This window comes from Alosa alosa, chromosome 1 (assembly GCF_017589495.1).
Source record: "Alosa alosa isolate M-15738 ecotype Scorff River chromosome 1, AALO_Geno_1.1, whole genome shotgun sequence".
NCBI classification, from domain to species: domain Eukaryota; kingdom Metazoa; phylum Chordata; class Actinopteri; order Clupeiformes; family Clupeidae; genus Alosa; species Alosa alosa.
Genome location: NC_063189.1, coordinates 47,486,205 through 47,501,420, shown reverse-complemented (window position 1 = coordinate 47,501,420; position 15,216 = coordinate 47,486,205). Strand labels below are relative to the sequence as shown.

The window sequence follows — 15,216 nt, the reverse complement described above, 5'->3', positions numbered from 1 at the left end:
CGGTCTCATTCAGCGGCGCTTGCCGCCATCGCGACAGTAAATAGCTTCCGACTCCAGCTCAGCAGTGTTTTGACATTCTCTTTGCCACTTCATAACAAGCGTTCTCATTTATTGTGGGTAGTGTCTGGGCCTGTCTTCTATCATCTGGAGAGTCATGTGACAGTCAAGTTACAGACACAGAGAGCTGCTGAAAAGAGAGCTCTAGTGACTGGGTCATCTAAACACAGAGAGCCAAGAGCAGCTTTCATCTTGGAGTTTATTGAACTTGTTCACAATGATAACCATTACAACACACGACAGACAAAATTACATCACAGGACTTTCCTAGCCACTTAACAAATATACAGTATAGATTAATATTAACAGTTGTATGGGGCTGGAGAGAGGTACAGATGTGCATTCATAGTTAGGGTCGATATGATTTAATTAAAAACAACCAGAATTCGTATATAACTCATCTTGTTTCGTTCCTCTTTGCTCCCTTTTGGGAGTGTTCGGACTTACTACAAGGGACTCATCTTAGACATGCAGTATGTAGAGCTGGGAGATCATTTTGGGCCACTGGAGAGGGTCTTTTAATACTGTACTTACACTTACAAAGGTGTATTATGAAGTGCAGGTACATGAGGCAATCAACAGTTATGTACTGAAAGCTTCTTTTTGTACTGATAACTCATGAAACATACAGTCAATTATATACTTTACCAGTGTTTCTGTGTATGGCCACCTGTTAATTTACATTTCATGGGATGTCAGAGGAAGAAGTCACAGTAGCTTTCTCATGCGGCGAGTGTGTTTGTCAATGGCCATGGTGGTGCGATCGGTGGTGGACACCAAGGTGTCCAGAGCCTCGTCCTGCCTCTCCAGCTCAGTTTCTGCCTCAAGAGCCAGACTCTTCAGCTGCAGCAGCATCTGTCCCATGCAACACACACACACGTGCAAACGCACACACACAAACTTTTAAAATCATGCAAATACAGAAATTTAAGATCAGTAGTCCCACAGAAACATTACGTGAATGATTCATTTTCATTGTTGATGTCATTGATTCTTTATATCTACAGAATGCCTTTAAAAAGCAACCCAGACCCCTTTCCTTATGCCATGTTAGGTTTGTGTTGCCATAACAACGCTCCCTTACTCACTCTGGTGTACTCTCTCAGACCATGCTGAGCCAGCTTTGCCTTACTGCTACAGGTGTGTCAGTGTTCCACACACCTCCTCCATACTCACTTGGCACATAGCGCCAGTCCAAATATAGTAGTTTACAGCATCAGTGTGTGTGTGTGTGTGTGTGTCTGTGTATGTGTATGTGTATGTGCGTTTGTGTGTAAATTTGCTCATGTCCAGTGAACAACACAACCCCATCTGCTGAGCTCCAAAAACGGCCAGTGTATGTTATGGTCAATGGAACAACTCAAATAAACCCTGATGTGCCAAGTAAAATCTAATAAACACTCACTCCAAACCCTACCACTGTGGTTTCTGAACTAATAGTATGCTGTCCAACACACACACAAACCCAATGACATTATGACAGCTTTCACCAATCAGCAGTCATGGACAAACCAACAAGACACACAGACACACAGGACTGTGCCAGACGGCCATGGAGAGTGATGCTATTTCCTCACAGGTTTGGTGACAACAGCATATATTGGGCTCTGTTTGCTTAGGTGCATATAAGACACTGCATATGGGTAAATGTGTCTCATACACACGATATGTGTAAATGATATAATTGCATTCAAGTACTGGTTTATGTTGTGCTAAGCCTTCTTCTAATGACCATACATATCTGCTGATGGAGGCCAGAGTTTAAGAAACATACACATTCTGAAGTTTAATACACTCTTAAAATCAACGTGTTGTCCCTATCTGGACACAGAGATGTGTTTAAAAAACAATGCAAGTTGTGTTATTTTCAACACATATTGTGTAACATAAACAAGATTAAACAAAAACTACTGGACCAATCAGGAAACGTGGTGGTAGATGTAGCATGGACCGAGGAAGAATGTTCTTCTACCTTTTTGGAGCAAGATTTGGGGTACTTAATATTGGGGGACATAATAATACATTAGTATTGCATTTAAGGAGACTGTTGGGTCTTGGATGAGGTACTGAGTGCTCTATGGGTGGTAGCAAGCTGGAAGTAAAAAAATGTTGTATAATCTTAGGAAGTATACAGAAAAAACATGTTTAATGTTTAAGTTTGTGTTTTTTTCCTGCCTGTCCAAGTGTCTAATAAAATGTTAAGTTAACGTTTTTAATTGATCAAAGACTTTATTTAAATTCTGATTATTGGGAAGAAAATCAGTTATCAATCAGTTATCAGTTATCTAATGGCCAATCATTTTGCTTTGACCTCTGTCCAAATTTCAAAGGCCATTTTTATTTTATTTTATTTATTTTTGGATTGACAGACAACATAATCCAAAGGATAACATGTTAAAGTGTGAACACTTATTTTCAACATGGTCCTCAAACAGTGGTGGAGCCCTCTTGGATATGAAGATGAGTGATTTGTTCACTGATTTTTAAAATTTGATTTTTAAATTTGTTAACTAAGTTTTAAATGAGTAAGTATAAGTATGAATGAGCAGACACTCTTTAACTAGAACAAGGAGTCTATTGTGAAGAGGACATGAGGAACAGAAATGGAGAACATAGGTATAAACAGCTCATTATTCAATAATGACGCTCTGACGTTGCTAGACTGCATATTATCACAAGATTATCTAGAATAAAGAAGGAAATTATATTGAAGGCTTTCATGTACTTCTCAGTGATATCCCCTCTAGTTATTGACAAATGGGAGTGTTCTAAACTGTAATCAACTGAAAGCATCACCTTTTGAAGTTTAAAAGACCATTATTACGACTTATCAGTAAAACGAATGACCAAAGATTTCACAGTGGCTTTCTATTCTTCTATTCTATTCTAACTTTCGAAAAAATGTCAAGGTTATGATGAATTTGTTTGATTATTGATAGCAAGACAAAGGGCATTTGCATCATAAAACAATCTTTTGAGAGGCATCCTATCATTTTAATGGTTTGCTTAAAGCATTAATTCCACCACAGTACACTCTTAAAGTAAGCTAGTCTCTTTGAACTTGACTTTCTAAATGGCCTCTCTATGTACCAATATTTTGTGAACTTACTTTCTCAAAGAAATTACATAACTTACAATATTTACCTTGAATGTGATCTATATTGCACACTAGCGACTAAGAGGTGTTTTATAGACTGCAGGGTATTAGGAAGACCATAGCATTCATAAAGTCTGCATCAGTGCACCATTGAGTTTGTGCCTTTACTTGACATAAAATAAAATCTAATCTGTATGTTGAAAAACAAATGAATATGCTGTTGCAAGTATTTATTATACTCCTTTAGTTTTATATATAAAGGAAATATAGTTGGAACGTGGTGAAAATATGGGTAAAATGTGCTGAAATGGTTTTATAAGTGATGGGCCAAGACTATGAAACCAGTCATGTTGTCTAAACACATTTAGCTGCCTGAGAGACGCCGCATCCCATGAGAAACCAGAATGTTTGCTTAAAAACAAGATCATATGATGTTTAAAAACGCAGCCCTTGGAACTTACTTTCTCTCCTTCTCATCACATTTTCGCATATTACGGCTTCTTGTATTTCCAAACCCCAACACATCCTGAACTGAAAATGATACCTGTAATGGTTCACCAACCATAAATTATCTTTGGTAGCAGCAATAATATTGTGTTTTGAAATGGTTTCAACATACAGAGCAACATTCTGTTGCAACCCATAATAACGTGTTAAAGGGAGAATGATGGAGCGATTATGCGTCACTGTTTATGTCTGGCTGCCATGGACCATGCAGCTCCCAGTAAGACCCTCCTTAGCAGATGCTTACTGCACCGAATGCTTAGTGGGCAAAGACATGATGACATTAATGGGTGTGTGTGTGCATGTGGACGAAGGGGAAACTCTTTTACAAGTTGCTCCTGCAATCGACACGAACACAGAGGCTACAGTCTACAGACCACAACTGCCCAATGACGCCTAACCCAAGAGGTGACAAAATATGTGGAGTATACCTAAATTTAGATCTCTAATGATTTTTCGGGGGGTAAAAAAATAATTCTATTGTATATTATCCCTGTTGTAAAAAAAGATCTATTGTATATTATCCCTGTTGTAAAAAAAGATCTATTGTATATTATCCCTGTTGTACACTCCTATCAGTGTCTTCAGACATTCAAACGAAAAAGAAACTGGAGCAGATTGTCACCAAAGCTGCCAATATATTTAGCTGTGACCTTCCCTCATTCCACACTTTGTACACAGAATCTTTAACTGTGCAAATTAAATAATCAAGGACATCTCTCACCCAACCCCTCTTTTTCCAGCTTCTCCCATCCAGAAGGTGCTACAGGTTCATATCATCAAAAACAATGCGTTTCAATAAAACATTTTTCCCTTTATCTAATAGATTACTCAACACATCTGCTGACCTGCCATGAAACAAGAACCACTTGGACTTGGAATTTTCCATGGACTGAGCAACCTCGCACACAATTAACACCAACATTGTTGCGTGGAAATAAAAATAAAAATATCTGTGTTTGTTTATCTGCTGTGATTTTGCAACACACATCAAATGGAATTCTAAATTCCAGTCAACTCTCTAATACACTCAATTCACAGTTTTTGACCATCCTTTGTATATTCAGATTTTTTGTATTACTGGTTACTGCATCCTTTCCAAGTCAGTCAAAGTGCCTTTTGCAGGCATTGTGGAGGAGCAACTGCTTCGATGCAAGTCCATGTCACAAAAGCGTCTGCTAAATACTAGTCAACTTTAAATTTATCTTTAACATTAAATACAATTCGCTAATGGACTTTCAGGGTTAGCCTGGCTCCGCCCTCCTATGTACTTCCGCTCAATTTTCATTTCCCTTCAGTACGTTGTCTGGGATTATATTAGCAGGTTTTCTCAGGCCAAATTTTACCTGTCCAATCAACGAACAGAGGGGGTGGCTGAGAACGATGACGTTGAGGTCGTGTGCTAGTTTGAGCATGACATAAGTCACGACCAAACGTTAGAGATTGGTTATGACAGATCCAATAGTTTTAAACTTCAACAGAGTACTCGCCTTCAAGGAAGTTAACGCTTGGCAATGGAAAGTGGCCAGACTCTCTGTACATTATGAAATGTACGAGAGTCTGGTAGGACCAGGCTATTTCAGGGTGGCAGGGTGCACATGGGACCAACCTCATGCTTTCACAGATCAGGTCTCAACAACTGACTGGTGGCCTATAGCCATTCATATGCCTCAATCATTATTTGTTATCGGTTGTTGTCAGCTTTAAGGGTAAAAACCATGAACAAGGATGCGATTTACACTTCTCAACACAGAAGTTGATCAGCTGTCCCTTACTTTACATCGACTATAAATGTTATGTCATAATAATTCACAAGGTAAACCGAACACACTGACTGCAAACTACTCACAGATAATTAAATCAATACATGTACATCCTTAACAAGCTAACCAATTTCCACAAAAGTACACCAACAGTCAGCCACTTTATTACTGGAGATAAATCATGTATGTTTTAAAAACTATTCTCTTGTAAAAAGGCCTGAAAAACCAACTGACATCCCTCTCCACCCTCTTTATTTCATCTCAACTCCCTTGATAAATAAATAACACACACATGTTCAGCAGAGACCCTGCAAACACTGTGGCCGTCCAGGAACAGCCTTGATTACACTGGCCCTAAATACTCCGCCCTACCCATCTCAAGTGTGGCTGCTGTACTCGCTGGTATAATCTACTGGAGGTGAAGTGTAAACTATGCTTGCTGAGAGACTTACAGAGAGCACATCGAGCTGCCGCAACTGAGGCGGGAAAAGTGGGCCTGTAGATAGACAGACAGATAGATACTTTATTGATCCTCAAGGGGAAATTCAAGAATGTATGGGGTACTCATGAGAGATTACTTGAACACTTGCTGCTGATTGTGATCTTCAGTATGTTAAAACATGACAAGAACACCTTGGTGATGTGAAGCTTGTCAAGTAGCTAGCAATTGATACTAGTTGCGGAATGCACCGTATATTCTTTTTTGAAAAGTAACTATGAGTTATGAGAAGTAATCCTGAACAATGCTGTTAAAGAAACACTGCTATGTGACAGCCTTATTGGAGTTCGCATTGTCTTTGTGCACCATCATTTCAAACAACAGGGACAATAAAAACTAAATAAAAAAAAAGGATTCAATCAGATAAGGACACATGATGAGAAAAGTGTCCCTTTCCCGCACTTGAAATGGCTTTGCGCAACAAGCCTGTTACTGGGCATTTTGAACTCTCTGTGCACTGGTATCTTGGAGGTAGGGCCATCATCCATTGCCAGCTTTAGCAGGAAGCACTGGAGTCATTGTTGGCAAGCAGAAATTTCAACAGCAATGAAACTTTGTCAAAGGAAGAAAAATCGGCACATTTTGAGTGACCCTTCGGGGTAGTGAGAAAGGCAGGCAAGCGGACAGGGCGGACATACCTGCTTCAGTTCCTGGGCCTCGGCATCGGTGACGGTGGGCTGAAGGACCTGCACTTGGACCTGAGTAAGTTCACCAGCAGGGATCTCCACAGGAACCTCTGTCTCCTGGCCGAGCTGGAACTGCCCTGCAGCTGAAGGTAAATACTGCTGAGTCGAAAGGGGCTTTTCTTAACACTCACAGTGATTTGTTTTGGCAGACTAGCACATTTAAGCAGATTCATAGAAGCCTGAACATAAGAGATATGATGGGTGAATGAGACTTAATTTCAGATTAAAATATAATCCAGTAAAATATACATGGATGCATCAAACTGTTCAAAACTATCTACTGAAATAGATATGGTTTGTTAATGGAATAGAATCATTTTTGCATTGGTGCCTGAACATATCTTCACAGTACATAACTGCCACCATGTGGCAAAGAGTATGTAATACACTGAAAGCAGCATTTCATGTCTTGCCATGTGGAATGTGTTCGCTCATGTAACTAGCTGGGGACTTTGTCTTTTGTGGTATTACATTCTCCAAGAAAGACTATTTGTAAATTAATAAAGAATACTTTCTATTACATCTATAACATCCCAAAGGATTTATTTTTTATTTCTGCTTTCACGCTTATTTTGTAATTCACATGAGTCAAGTTATCATGAGGATGGCTAGGCACCTTGCCAGACATTTTCAGCTGTCCAAATAGCTCTTGTTCTGTTCTGCAGGCCTATTCAATATTTGGGAACTGAACTGAAAAGGCCAGATGCTGGAATTACACTTCCCCTAAAACCACCCACATATTTTTTTTCAAAAACTTAAGCCCTAAAAGATAACACAATCACATAACTCTCACACATTATATAAGACTGACAATTGTGATGCAGGGATAATATGAAACCGCCAACCTCCACCGGCAGTCCATATTGATCCGTCCTCCTGTATGGCACCTGGAGTTGTAGCAGGGCTGGCCCGAAAGGCTGCAAAGTCACTGGTGAACTCCACTTTTTTCTTGTACTGCATCTCCAGCACAGACAGGGCATCTGTCATCTTCACCGAGAGGAGGCGGTAGCAGATATCAGGTTTACCAATGAACCGCTGCCGTACGCTGATTTCGTACGGACTGTGGATCCTTATGTCATCCACCTCATCCCTTTCAAAGTGGTGCAGCAGATGTGAATTTGCATCCCTGATCTCCAGTGAGGATATCAGCACCACCAGACACCCAGGTTTCCAGTCTGATTCTGCGCCTTTAGAGATGAGAGCAGGTATGCTTGTGATCACCCTTGGGCCCTTCCCGGGTCCTTTACAGGAAGCGGCCATCGCTGCTTGCATGCTCTTGGCGTCCTGCTGGCTCTTCCATGGTAGCTTTCCAAAGGGCCACCAGGGGGGCGACTCCAATTCTGACAATAGCCTACATTAAATTGGAAATAAAAATATACCATTAAAGGGAGCCTCTTTGTCCTGTGGGTGTGTTAATCATGCAAGTTATTTTGATTCTGACTTTGATATTGATTCTAATTCAGTCAAACCCAAATTGAAGCTGGCACAAACTCATGCGTCTGCTATGACCCTGAGCTATGTACACTATTACCCAGTGTGAAATACAGGCAACATTTGGAACAGAAGCAACATACAAACTCAGCAGTCAAAGGCTGACAAATTGTCTAGGGTCTACAGTCCATACAGAAATGCTATATGAGGTCAACATAGATCAACAACAGTAATCAATCTTCTTCTGTAATTCTTCATGTAATTCTCCAGGCATAGCTTAGTAGGCGTACCATATGTACTTGCATATGGAATAATTACTAAAAACTAAGCAACACAGCAAATTCCCTGTGGTTTATTTCTAACATCATAGAGTGAAAATAAAAAAAATTACTTGTCTGCAACACCCAAATTTGAGTCAATCTTGCCCAGATCTTGCATCACATTATCAAACTGCTCTCCTTGGTGGTTGAGCACTTTCCCTGCATCCTCCAGTCTGCGCTGGGCCCCAGAAACCAAGTTGATGAGCTCCCTGCCTTTGCTGAGTGGGGCCTCTGCCCCACGGCTCTGTGAGGGAGACAGCAGGCGTTCCCTCCAGAAGTGCTCCAGCACATTGTAGACCACCACCCGGTTGGGGCGCAGTGACCCAAACCAGTGTTTAATGTTGCCTTCCTCTAGCACAGTGAGAGTACTAAAGATGAAGCTTGAGGACTCCATCTTGATCTCCATGATGCGGGAGAGGCGAACGCTGGCCAGGCTGTCTTTGCTCTGCTCTGTGGTGAAGCGAAGGGTGGTTCTGCTCAGCGACAGTGTGCCACTGACCCATCTTTTCTCACTATTAATGTAGTAGGACCCAGGCCAACTATGAATGGAAGAGTCACGACTCATCTTTGGGGTGTCCAGGCGGCTTCAAAAGAACACTCCACTAGAGGCACAACACATTAATTATAAAACAATTAGAGAATTCAGTTAATTTATTCAACATAATATTTCAAATAATTATAATAATAATTTAAAAACAGTATATGGCAAGCATGGCTACTGGACTGGCCACAGCTCCTCAAACAAAGCAGAACTGTCAGCATACTGTACTGCCTAAAAAGGCATTGAATTTACTGAAAACAAGTTGCTGATTCACAGTACCTTTGTAGACATGAGATGTATCTAACTGACGATGGCTCGTCAATGACGTAGGTATGTAAAAATAATGAATTACTGTGTCTGTATTTGTGGCGTATAACTTATAAAAAACGCATTTCAGTGTTTATCAAATCATTAACAGTCCAATCGTCAAAGAAAGTCCAGTGAACGTATTTGATTAAGCAACCTCATTTGCCAGCCAGCACCACGGCCTTTAGTAGAATATAAACACTGCTGCGATTTACTGCGAAACCGGAAGTTGCCCTAAGCTGGAACACTCCTATTTACAGTCCGTACTGAAAGTTTCTGTTAGCAGTCTTCAATGTACCACGATTTATATCAAGGTGGCTGAGAGGATTTGTTTGGAAATAAAATAAAATAAAGGGTACTTCAGGGCGTTTTAAAAAGTCAAAGAGTCATCGTGTATGTCATTGGCTTGATGAAAATGAACAAGGTCACAATATTTTTACAGCAAGTTTGCTCTGTGGGCTACCCGGCGCACAGTGTCGGTCGGCATCAGTACCGCCCACAAGATTCTGTAATTGAAGTAAACATGTAGAACATGACACTGCGCCTATGCCATTTCTTATGCCTAGCCGATCATTTATATATCCACGTAGAGGGACATGAGGAAAAAAGCTAATGGATGAAACAAAATCGATATAGTTTGCACAGATTTGCTATTGTTATCGCGTGCCCGTAGGCAACGCATTTTGCACGTACGATCTGCTACTTATCGTGCACTGCACCGCTGGGTTATTCTTGTACTTGGCTTAACGACGTTTAGGTGTATCTATGCATTCATGGGCCTTGTACCGTGAAATATCATGCTCGCCTAATGAAGTGCAGCATGCATTTACCACAAAGCAGTTGAATTGAAATATGGTGAACTGGGCTGGATGAACAAACCTCTGTCTTTAGTGACTGGACAAATCCGAATCTGAAACCTTCTGGATTGTGCTTGTGTCATTGTTCATCAATATGGACAGGGAAACATTACATACCTCCTCCGGTCTTATCAAAATACCCAGACAAACGCATCAGCGGTGTTCTTCTCATTTTGTCGACTACATCGAAAAGAACATGAGCTATTCCAGATTCTTTAAAAACTACTTGATTCCAAACCACCCCTGTGTTTTTTCAAAGAAGTTTACAGAAGAGTGGAACTGCAGGAAATACTGGGTCACAGAGGAGGGGAAGCCTAATTTCTCTAGGCTTCTGCAACAGTTTGGTATGTCAATAGAAACAGACACAGAGACACACACCACATCACATAGACTACTGCAGATTTTTTTTGTGTGAAATTGTGCTGTTTCCATGTCATCCCAACAGAAGAAACACCAGTGCCTGTGGCAAACTGTAATGTTAAGGAATATAATGCAAATCCCAAGCAAATAATCCCATTTAAAGAATTCATCCAGTATTGGAGAGAATATATTCAAAATGGACACTCCTCACCCAAAGGATGTCTTTATCTGAAAGACTGGCATATGCACAGGTATGGGGGTATATTTATATCAATACAATTGTATTTTGTAAATTGCTGTCTGGTTAATTACTGCACATGTCTGTAAATGTACCTGTCTTTGAGGACATATGATATACACAGGTTGGTATTGTGTGTTGTTCTATGTTCATCTCAGGAACTTTCCTGAGCACAACAGCTACAGAACACCCATATACTTTTCTTCAGACTGGCTCAATGAATACTGGGATTCAATTGAAGTGGATGACTATCGCTTTGTCTACATGGGTCCTAAAGGCTCCTGGTACACATGGATAAGTATGAATTAAGTATTTTATAACAGTTGTTTATTTGTGATACTCACATGAAGCACTTCTTGCCTTTCCGGAGCCAGGACTCCCTTCCATGCAGATGTGTTCCGCTCCTACAGCTGGTCAGCTAACATTTGTGGGAGGAAGAAGTGGCTCCTCTATCCCCCCGGCCAAGAGGAGTTTTTAAGAGATCGCCATGGCACTCTGGCTTATGATGTTACAGCGCCAATGCTTCAAGATAAAGGGCAGTACCCACACATAGACAAAGCATGCCAGCCTCTGGAGATCATTCAGGAAGCAGGGGAAATTATTTTTGTGCCAAGTGGCTGGCATCATCAAGTTTACAATCTGGTGAGAACTAATTCAGTGGTCAAGTCTAGGGAAAGTAAATAATACCAAGTGCAGAAATAACTAGAACAGAAGAAAGAAAATATAATTCAAACAATGGCCTCTTTTGCAGGAGGATACCATTTCTATTAACCATAACTGGTTAAATGGTTCTAATCTGGACATCATGTGGCAATTCTTACAAGATGAACTTGCCTCTGTCCAAAGAGAAATTGAAGAATGGAGGGAAACCATGGACTCTTGGCATCAACATTGCCAGGTATGAAACAAATATCAGTGACATTAAGTTTTGGTTATGAGTCGTGATTGAAACATGTTTCTGACTTTTTGCAGGTAATCATGAAGTCATGCACTGGAATTGACTATGGAGAGTTTGCCACATTTTTAAAGATAATTGCAAACAGTCGCATATCTTTTTTGAACTCTTATCCAGCGAGCAACTCTCTTCAGTCAAGACATCTTGCTGAAGCCCTTGAATCTTTGGGTCCTCATCATGCAACATTTGACCTTCAAAGAGTCACTTATATTCTTGAAAGTATGCTTAACAATGAAGACTTCAAGAGACTTGACCCTTCAATTTTAAAGTTCCAGCCAGAGGCACTACTTCAAGAAATACGAGAGGCTACAAGGTCTAGTGTATGACAGTCAAACCCTAAACAAAACATTTCTCACCAGAAAACATACACATTTTGCTTTAAAATGTTTATTCAACAAACAAAATAAACAAATAATTTCTTTGTTGTGTTCTATTGTTGTGTGTGAATGATCATATTTCAAGTTTCAGAACCTAAATAAATAAAATGTAATATCTTATGTGTGGTCTTCAATGCAGTGTAGAACTAGTTAAAAAGCTGCCACATAATTTTTATTAAGGGCCAAACTTTGATGTGATCCTGATGTGTTTTAACAGAATGTTGTGCAATTTTGCCTTTGGCTCACTTGGCTTCTTTAGGCCACCATTCAGGCATGGAGGCCTGTAGAGTCACAGTGTTGTCATCCCCAGATGCCTTCAGTGCTAGTGGCTCTTTGGCGTGTGCCAAGCGGATGAGACTCAGTCCGAGTTCTCCTTTCCCAGCTCTGTACTTCCCTGCTGGTTTCCCAGAGTTTGTCTGCAGTGCCACTCCCTCCTTCAGTCCGTCGACTGGCGTGGATAGACACACGGGCATTAAGCGCTTGCGCACAACACCCGTGTGGTGGGTTCGGGCTGTGAGTTCCTGGCCAATGTAACAGCCTTTACTGAAGCTGATTCCATTCATGTACACCAGGTTGGATTCCAGTGGCAAAGCAACACCAGGAGGAAGATCGCTCACACCCTCTGGCAAGCCTACAATCAGACATAGGTAAATATAACAATATTCAAATACTGGGAAGTTGGACAGTACATTAACAATAGGCCTGAGTCTAACACACACGACACAAAGTACCAACTACTGCAACAACAACAAAAAAACACATCTTAGTCCATAATACTACTTCACATTCCCAAACCAACTTCATATGGATGGAATATGAGATACAGTAGCATTCAGGTAGCATTACACCTAAAATAAGAGGATACCACAAATAAATTAGATTAACATACCAATTTTATAACGGTGCCTGTGATACTCTTCTGCGTCTCCCACTTGAGCGGAAGCAATGATGTCCTTTGGATTAACTTCATGGCTCACAATCAGTCTCCACCCCATAAGCTCAGTTCTTGGGTCCCTCTCCAGCACAATATTGTCTTTGTTGGCAGTCACTTCTGGTTTGCCTGATGAACTGTTCTTGTCCACAGGTAACAGGGCCCATATGGCAAGTTCAGGACAAGGGGCGATGCAAACCTTACGGCGGATTTTGTACACCTTCAGATGCTTTAGGATTGCGTCTTTCACTGTGCTGTCACACTCCAGTAAAAGACTGGATTCTGTGGAATTTCCTCTCAAACAAAAAAAAAAAAAAAAATAATAATAATAATAATTCAACAACAAGGGAATTGATTTGGCACTTGACCATATTAACAGTAGCCACATTACTATCTAGGGTATACTACTTCCTAAAAAGTGATACCCAGCCTCACACATTTTCTAATTCATAGTTCAGTGGCCTGGCTTGATGAGATGGACTTGTTTCACACATTCAAACGCATAAGCCTCTCATTAATGCTAAGCACACCTAGGATTTATGTTTTTTCTGAATCCCTCTCCTGGAACCAGTCTAATATGAAAACAGGTCAAACAAACATGACCATGAATCCTACAACTAGCCCAGTCACCACCATAGGCCAGATATCTGTTACAACCAGACCTCCCTCCCCCTTAATTTGTGTTGTTATCAGTAGACACACAACTTCAACTGAAACTGATAAGTGTGAAACAATGCAGACATATTACTAATGCTTCATTCCAACTGTTCGGCTTCAGGACACCAGTTAGCTTATTGGACAAATAATTCACACTAAATAGTAACTACTGCAACTGCAACACTCACACAGCCTACCTGTAAAAAATAAGGTCATAGAGCGTCCTCCCCTGCACATTCAGCATGTGTGAATACATGCATCTTTCGTCCTCCAGTAACTCCATGTCATTTGTAACAAGTCCTTGAAGAAATGAATTAGTCTCATGGCCATTGATTTTAACTAAAGTCCTGTGCGGCAAACTGTAATAAACAAAGTTAGCCGATCCACTTTTCGCCTGATCTTGACTGTAAGTCCTGAGTTGTAATGTTTTGTTTGTCCAAACTAAGGTCCTTACTGATGACAGAGTGAGGAACGTTTTTACAGCCTGCGTTCTCATAGCAGTGTTGACGACGCCTGGCAAGAACCCTAAATTGAGCATTGTGTACCCAGAATACTCACAGATTCGGTTATATGCTACTAGACGCTTATATTTCTATAGACACTAAATTAGAAGGACATCGAGGCATACATCGTATCGTTTTAGTAGCCTAACTGACGAGGATCACCATTTTACTTCCCACAATGCATTGCTCTATTGCGCAATCTTAGCGCGTGTATCCCAAAACTAGCTCTTTCGAGTGCGGTTGCTGGGTGAGTGACTGAACGTGGTTACGAAGGAAAAACATGTTTAAAAGTTTAACATAGTAGCTAAATTATTTGATACCAACACAGGCCTATTGAAGAGAGAGAAGTGTGCCTGTCTCACTTAAAAAAAAAAAAAAAAAAAAAACTTATCCTAACAATACTGTGTTAGGCCTATCACTGTAGCCTGAAGCTTGATCTATAATATATATATATATATATATAGGGCCTATATTCTTCTTAGCATACACAGACGAGTCGAGTGCTGTTTATAGGCTATAAGTCAGTCTTGAAATGGTCCCAAATCCCAAATAAGTCTAAACTTGTTTATCCAGCGTTAGGCTACTTCCTGAGTGTACAATGTGCCTTGGGTCACCTGTACTCTTATCTGCTTTTTTGCCATTGCCTTAAGCTGTTTAATTCTGTCTGGCTGAAGACAGGTCTATTTCATATTTTACAGGAAACATGTCTGATCTCTTCCAAACAATCCATAATCCATTAGCTTGCCATAACCTTGAGACACAAGAGTGCTCCCAGCTTGTTTTGTCAGACATGCCTTGAATGCATGCTAATCACATGACAAAGACGACAAATGATTGTCCACACAAAGTAACGCCAAGGCCAGAGGCCAGTTATGTTCTAAAAGTCGCTGGGTGTATGTGTGACAAACGGCCTGAAGAGGGCAAGCAGAGCAAATAAAATGGCTGAGTATGCACTAGGCAGCGTTCATGACCTCCACTGACTAGCAGGCCACAAGGTTGTCCTCAGTTTTCCTCTCCTCATAGGCAGTCGCTGATAGGGCTATAATAAAAAAAATGGCTGAAAAGCAAAGTGTAGGCCTTGTTAGAATTATGACCACTTTGATGGCTCAGGTTCATATTTTTTGACAAGATAAA

General features: G+C 40.6%; 3 protein-coding genes across 4 annotated transcripts; 1 reads left to right on the top strand and 2 right to left on the bottom strand.

Moving 5' to 3' along the window:
* Positions 1 to 238: 238 nt before the first annotated feature.
* snap47 (synaptosome associated protein 47) lies at positions 239 to 9,453 on the bottom strand. Its single transcript, XM_048260073.1, has 5 exons — positions 9,178 to 9,453; positions 8,429 to 8,959; positions 7,452 to 7,957; positions 6,559 to 6,689; positions 239 to 912 (listed from the first exon to the last, which is right to left on the bottom strand). The coding sequence occupies exons 2-5, from the start codon at positions 8,920 to 8,922 to the stop codon at positions 766 to 768; spliced, it is 1,278 nt and encodes a 425-aa protein (XP_048116030.1). The 5' UTR covers positions 8,923 to 8,959; positions 9,178 to 9,453; the 3' UTR covers positions 239 to 765.
* A 241-nt stretch (positions 9,454 to 9,694) lies between these two features.
* On the top strand, positions 9,695 to 12,035 carry jmjd4 (jumonji domain containing 4). Of its 2 annotated transcripts, none has more exons than XM_048263459.1 (6): positions 9,695 to 10,405; positions 10,507 to 10,672; positions 10,818 to 10,943; positions 11,034 to 11,301; positions 11,411 to 11,557; positions 11,644 to 12,035. In XM_048263459.1, exons 1-6 carry the CDS (start codon positions 10,156 to 10,158, stop codon positions 11,938 to 11,940), a joined length of 1,254 nt encoding a protein of 417 aa, XP_048119416.1. In that variant the 5' UTR covers positions 9,695 to 10,155; the 3' UTR covers positions 11,941 to 12,035. The 2 variants fall into 2 exon arrangements, with proteins under 2 accessions (XP_048119416.1, XP_048119406.1); XM_048263449.1 differs by having other exon boundaries at positions 11,632 to 12,035.
* Positions 11,986 to 14,310, bottom strand: iba57 (iron-sulfur cluster assembly factor IBA57). The gene is made up of 3 exons (XM_048263471.1): positions 13,777 to 14,310; positions 12,881 to 13,224; positions 11,986 to 12,622 (listed from the first exon to the last, which is right to left on the bottom strand). Exons 1-3 carry the CDS (start codon positions 14,115 to 14,117, stop codon positions 12,234 to 12,236), a joined length of 1,074 nt encoding a protein of 357 aa, XP_048119428.1. The 5' UTR covers positions 14,118 to 14,310; the 3' UTR covers positions 11,986 to 12,233.
* Positions 14,311 to 15,216: the final 906 nt, after the last annotated feature.